This window comes from Solanum dulcamara, chromosome 6, assembly GCF_947179165.1.
Source record: "Solanum dulcamara chromosome 6, daSolDulc1.2, whole genome shotgun sequence".
NCBI lineage: Eukaryota > Viridiplantae > Streptophyta > Magnoliopsida > Solanales > Solanaceae > Solanum > Solanum dulcamara.
Genome location: NC_077242.1, coordinates 56831658 through 56838795, shown reverse-complemented (window position 1 = coordinate 56838795; position 7138 = coordinate 56831658). Strand labels below are relative to the sequence as shown.

At 30.8% G+C, this 7138-nt stretch overlaps 1 protein-coding gene across 1 annotated transcript; it reads right to left on the bottom strand.

Annotated features, from left to right (window-relative positions):
- Positions 1 to 1742: 1742 nt before the first annotated feature.
- LOC129891178 (peroxidase 16) lies at positions 1743 to 4119 on the bottom strand. The gene is given in 5 exon segments (XM_055966450.1): positions 1743 to 1962; positions 1965 to 2360; positions 2480 to 2645; positions 2744 to 2941; positions 3673 to 4119. Coding segments are annotated over 5 exon segments (1080 nt in total). The 5' UTR covers positions 3889 to 4119; the 3' UTR covers positions 1743 to 1858.
- Between the last annotated feature and the right edge of the window lie 3019 nt (positions 4120 to 7138).

Genomic DNA, 7138 nt, shown 5'->3' with positions numbered 1-7138 from the left:
GAATTAAGTTTTTCACACCCTACATCTACAATTTCAATTAGTAAGATCAAAACTAAAGTTTTTATCCCAAAGTCTATTATTTCTGATTTCCTCTATCTGCTATGATTGATTCCTGATTATATCATCAAAATTATGGCACTTCATATCATTAATGATCATTGATTCATGGTTCATATTTTTTATGCCACATGGACCTCATTTTAGTCAAAGTTATTCGAAAATCTTGTCATAGTAATTTATATGCATTTTTTTCATGAAGAAGTAAGACCTAGATTTTCAAAAATATTTCAAGAAAGTACTATTATTTTAAACTTCAAGTGCATTATTTAAGAAAAAGTTCAAGAAAGTGTATTTTCATGAAAATTTATTTTAAAGATTATGTTCAAAAAAAGTTTAGTCACTTAAAAGATTCTTAACGAAAGCTTACAACTTTTCATTACAGATAGATATTATTTTGGTCTTTTATCATGAAAATTTAGAGCATGATAAAAGTCAGTATGTTTTAGATAATTGTGAGCTTAGTCTCATTGGCAAGACAGTTTTAAATATTTGAGAAAAGACTTAAACTATGATTTCAGTTACAGTTTTCATAATATATTAAGTTCATATATAGATTATTTTGGGAGGATGTGTGTTTAGAAAATCAAAATCCCATAACTACATGACACCATAGAATATGAGTATACTGCTAGTCGATCAACTCATTTAGCACTTTGAGGCTCAGTTAGTGGATCACATTAGAAAAAGAAATTCTATACTCTGGCAAGGTATAGGACAGTCCCCCCCACCCACCCACCCACACACACACATACACAAAAACTGGGATTGTAAGTTGGTACATCATGAGCTCACATGGTGTATGTCGATTATAAGAAACTCTCCAAGAAAAGTAAAGTTATATTATTTTCAGTATTTTCGACTATTCATATTTTCAGTCATAGAGTTTAATTTTATGTTAGAGAACACATGCATGCATTACTATTCAGTTGACTTTGTTTTAGTCTATCTGTGTTATTTATTCAGCTCCTATTCAGTTTTAATGAATGATTACATTCAATTATTTTACATACCGTATATTGAGAAATGAAAGACATCATTCGACGCTACATCATTTGGACCCAAGTCATGTATGTAAATATTTGTTGTTTGCTTAATAAATGGGTTTTTCCCTTCTTTAAATTAAAAAACAAAATTACTAGCACACTATCACACCAAAAAAAGCAAATAAAGAAGAAATATAATACAAAAATTTCATGAGATTCGAACAAGCCTAATCCTCATGACCAAAATAGATATAAACAATTTCACCGTACAGTACAAAGAATCCACAATTACAATTCTTTATATAGATCACAAGTAATTCCTACTTATTAATCCTACAAGGAATGGTTTTTCATACAACGACAATTTTTTCCCAAACAGACAAGAAAAGTAAGTATTCAAATTAACCTACTAAAAAATTTGATATAATTAAGATTTATTAAATTCAAGACACAAACAAGTAGTATTAATCAGGCATTTGACTTTATCTTTCACTTGAGTCACGCCACTATAATTTTCAAGCCACAACCAATTAACATAAGTTCAAATTCCATTAACTTTTTCCTGTTTGCCAGAATATTTGAGTTGCGACTCAAATTGCACTGAACTAAGAGGCATTCAAAACGATTATGCAAAGAATATCCCATAATCATTCAAGAATGAGTATGCATAACATCAAATAGTGAAATTGGAATAATAAATTGAAGCAAAGGAACAAGACAATTTTATTCATGAATTTTAATATAGCGGAAGAACTAATTATGATGGTCCCATTCTAGAAGAAGTTGGCACACAATAATCTTATGCAGTGAACTAGCTATCGGTTACCTATCCCAAAACCATACAAATGAGAGAAAATTATTACAAAAAATAGGAAGTACACTAAAGTTAAACGAATGCTTGCACTCTCCTCTAATTTGGTCTGGTGCAGTCGAATCGGATCTCACCCTGGTTTCCGGTCAAAACTCCGACCCGGCCCAATTTTGTCATGGCTGTTGCAAATGCTTGTTTGAATGCATCATTATTGGAAGCAAAGAAGTTGACAGTGTTTCTTGATCTTGAATCAGTAAAGAGAACTTGATCAGAGACAAAGAGACCCTTTCCTTGTTGAAGGTTCCTGAAATAAGCATTATCAAAGGTATTTGGTGTTGTTGGATCCATGTTAATGGCGATTCTCGGGTCGACCCGTAATGGACACATTTGCTTCAGTTGTAACACGTAAGCTTTGTTTAGGGTCGGGTCAACTCTGCTCTTTGGGCTAAAATTGTAGAGCCTCTTCGAAACACGGTTGCAGTGGGAGAAACCAAGGGTATGTGCACCTATATAAAAAATAAAAATAAAAATACTTAATTTAGCAATGAGTATATACTTGTAGTGTGATTTATAATAATTAACGAAAAAAACAAATTGAATCTTGTAAAGTTAATATATTGAATACCTGATAATGCAATCATATCAGTTTGGCTAAGGCCACGTCTGGCAAACATGGAATTGAGCTGGTCTAGGTTGAATCCTTCGCCTGGAAGTTGATGTTGGACGGAGGCTAAGGTAGAAATTTTCCCATCACGACGGCCCAACTCTACTGGATAAAATGGGCCTCCAGTCTACAATTATATTCAATAACTTAAATAAGGTGAGAAATTTAATTAATTGATTTAGTCATGATAATATTTAAGCATATTGTAGTAGAGTAGTTATTTACCATAGCAACGACTTCTCTAGTGGCCAAAGCCAAAATATCAGCACACGATACTTTGTTACGACATTTGGAGTCTTTGTCCACAGCTGCCTTGGCTTTGACAACAGTGTCAAATCCATCACCTGCCAATGAAAGATTATCTGGATGGTCCTTCTCTGCCTTTCCATTTGGTGATGACAATAGCATTGATGCATCACAACCCTAATTTATTCAAAATTATATTATCTTAACAAAATATAAACCCAAAATTGAAGTGCATAATCTTCAAAGAATAATTATCATTCTATGAATGAAAAATTAAATTCTATTTTCATGTAATCTTTAAATAATGAAATAAGACATTACAATAACGAATTCATTCACACTCCAAAAGCCAGCTCAAAGGGAGGAGAATTGTCGTCATTCTTCAACACTCTACCTCACACCACGTATTTAGTATCTAATGCGTGGGCAATTTTAATTTTTTGGATGAGATGGATCCTGCTCGAATATTATGTTATATTAGGTCTTAGGCTTAATTCACACCCCAAAAATTAGCTCAAAGAGAATAGAATTATTCAAGCCTTATAAGGAATTCACCCGTCCTTCAAACACTTTCACCTCAAATTTTACTTCAAAACTCTAACCAACTCTTCCTTTGAAAACCCGCGACATGACAAAAGATTTTAGACAGGGGAAGCTAAATTTAAAGGAAAAAGGATGAAATTGCTCTTCGATTTTGCTATTATTATTACTAATCTTCAAACATATTTTTCACTCATTAACTCAAAACAAAATGAAAAAAAGAATACTTTTTCCATGGAAAACATTATATATAAAACTATTCCGTCATACAATAATAAATCTTGGTTTTTCGATAGGTAAAGAGACAGGGAAGGGAGAGTTTGCTACAATAATGAATTTTCTTTGTATGGAACAAATTGGAAACGTACCCGAACAAAGCAATCATGGAAGAAGAGTCGGAGAGTTGCTGGAGCCGTAACAAAAGTCTGTTGAAATTTCTGTCTAACTGCAGAACGAACCAGTGACTCAACATTTGGGCATTTACTTTTGTAGAAGTCTGTTTCCAATTGACCAAATGCACTACTACTAGCACTTAGGACCAATAAGAGAACAAACAACAAATTACTATTTCTTTGATTCTCCATTTCTTTTTTTCTTCTTTTTTTCCTCTGATCATTAAATGGGGTTGCTAAGAGTTGTATTTATACGTGCAAGACTTTTCACTACCAAGTATACAAAGACATATATCCAAGTGGGCAGTTAAATTAAGGTTGGACTTTGGCTAAATACACCCTGGCCATTTGTTCAATCAAATTGTGCTTGAGTTATGCTGAGTTTTTTTTCATTATCATTCTTTTATCACTAAATGTATGAGTGCCACCGTATTTTTATATGGTGGAATAGAGTATGGCAGATCATTAGAAATAGAATAAAATAATAGTCCTCCCTGCAGCTATTACATTGTTTTGTATTATTATGGATAGGAAAAGAGAATGACGTTGGTGTGTTTGGTAGGGAAGGAAAAATAAAATTGGAAAATAAGTGGATTTTTTATTAATTTTTCATAAGAAAGTGAAAAAAATAATATTCAAAACATTCATATATAAGCTAGCAAAACAATATGTGGTAGAATGAAGTGGGAAGTGAGCGTGGACGGGTTGGAATGGTCAAGAGATGGAGGTTGGAGATGTTGGATGGGTGGAAGGATATAATGAACATGAATCTTACTTATGGTACTTGTTTTTCTTACTTTTATTAGGAAAATTATTTTTCTCATTTTTAAATAGTGTAATTTCCTACACAAAATATTTTGATCAACTAAACATGAAAAAATTAAAAAATATTTTCTCCGTACAAAAGTAACACCAAATATGTGTCCTAGAATAATTTTTTTACAAATATATTACCAATATACTATTTTAAACTATTACTATGGTACATTTTTCTTTTTAATGTATTGCAAAAACAATATTATTTATAATTAGAGTAACTTAACTTTAAAATTTACTTTTTACCTTGAATAAAATAATTTATAACCGTATAAATATCTTAAAATTTATTTTAGATCGTAAATTTTAATAGTCTTTCATTTTTTCTTAAAGTTTATGCCTAATGAAATGGTGATACAAAAAAGTAGGATGGGGAGAGGACTTAGAGCCCGTTTGGATGGCTTAAAAAAAGTAACTTTTATGTATGAAGTGTTTTTAGAACTTTAAAGTGCTGAAAGTTATTTTTATAAATAAGTAGTTGAGTGTTTGGATAAAAGTGCTTAAATGAGGAAAATTATGTGAACTTTAGGGTTAAAAGAATAAAAAGGGTAGTTTGGGAATTTAGTTAAAATATAAGGGATATAAAAGTAATTTCCATGGTAAAAAAAATGACTTTAAGCACTTAGAAAAAAAAGTTAGGAATCCTAACTTTTTATTTTTGACTGACTTTAAGAACTTTCTGGCTTAAAGTTAGCATTAGGCAAACACGTCCAAAAGCTGAAAAGGGGTTTTAAGTTGGTTTTGACTAACTTAAATTCAATCCAAATGGGCTCTTAATTAGAATGTTTCAAATGAACTGCTATAACATCTTTTTAAAATAATAATAAAATATATACTCCCTCTATCTCAATTTACAATGGCTTGATTTGGAGTATGAATATCAACTTCAATGTTTAGCGTGAATTCGAATATAAATTTTTTAAATTTCATTCAAAATAAAATTTACATAGTTAAAAATTATATATATAAAAAATAGTATAAGTCATTTTACTTTTAGAGGTAAGTCATATGTTTCTTTTAGGACCACAATATCATTCAATTATTTCTATTTTCCTCAAAATATACTTCTCTCTCCTAATGGATGTCATGTCACATTATTTTATTCTTGTTAATAAAAAAATTAACAATACAATTAAAGATTGTTTAATGTCTCTAGAAGCAACTTCTTTTAACATTTACCCCATTCTTGAATTTTATAAAAGGTAATCAATTTTTGAATTAAAATTAACTAATATTTATTATTTATCTGTCAATATTTTTAAAATTAATTATAAGGAAAATATAAGTAAAGAATATAAGGAAATAAAATTCACAAACTAAATAGTCGCAAACTATTTACTAAAAAAAATATAAAAAATGATAATTCGTATTGAAATTGATTTATAGGTTCCATCCTGTAAGAGTTCTAATACGTAGTATTTACTTAAAAGAGTCTTATTTTTATATATTCTTCCAACTATATCAATCTGTTCTAATTTGAATATAAAAATTAAAAAAAATGAATTAACATAAAATTTGAATTTCAAATAAAATATTTGAATTTTGAATCAATATATTTGTCTTTATGGATTTTTATAAAACTCTAGACTCAATCTCGGCTCAATGAAGATGTAGGGCACGTGAACGAACTCAGTCCAATATTCGGATAAGCGTTACATACCTAGAAATCAAAGGAACGACCGAAATTCTAAGGGATTGCTTGAAAACCTTGAACCATACCTTTCTTTATTCTCTTCAATTGCTTCTCTCAAAAGTCTTACACATTAATGAGAGGGAAAAAATTCTTTTGGGTAAGTTAAGGGACTGATTTTTGGTCCCTAAATGCAGGGTTCGGTTAGGAAAAGGTATGAAAAAGATCGAAATGCCCTTTATTAAAACTGAAGTGGGCACCTTTCACGGAAGGCAACCACGGCTTGTGAAGCTCACCACGGGTCGTGGTGAAGGTAGTGGTGGTGGGGTTGAGTTTGGGTCAGGACGGACCGACTTCACGGAGGTCACCACGATCCGTGATGGTCACTATGGACCATGGAGCCTATCATGGTCGTCCCTCATCTTAAGGAGTTTTGGGGGTTTAGCTCCACGGAAGGGAGTACGATCCAGAACTCCTCCCCTAAGTCTTGTCCTATATACAACCCCTCCCCCCCCCCTCCATGGACCATGAAGAGGAGTACGGCCCGTGGTGGGTCTCATGATTTTCTCCTGATGCAATTTCTCTGATTTTCTAGAGTTAGTCCAGGCTAGGAACTTTGGGGGTGTTACAGAAAGAAATGAAGTATTTGATTTTTGTCCAAGGTAAAATAATCAAAATAAAATTTTGTTTTGATAATAGTTTAACAAAATACATTGTAAAACTAAAAGTTTAGCTTATCATAATTCATAGCTATATATATACAAATAATATTTTTGATATCATAACAAAAAAGTTGTGTATTAATAATATTAATTTAATGTACTCAAACAAATAAGATAATAACTTTTTATAATTAATTTAAAAAAAATATTGACAAATAAATATTAATTAATTTTAATTTAAAATTTGATTATCTTTTATAAAATTCAAGAACACTAAACAAGTTTTTATTATATTGTTAAAAAAAATTGTTGAAAAAAATAAAATAATGTGACA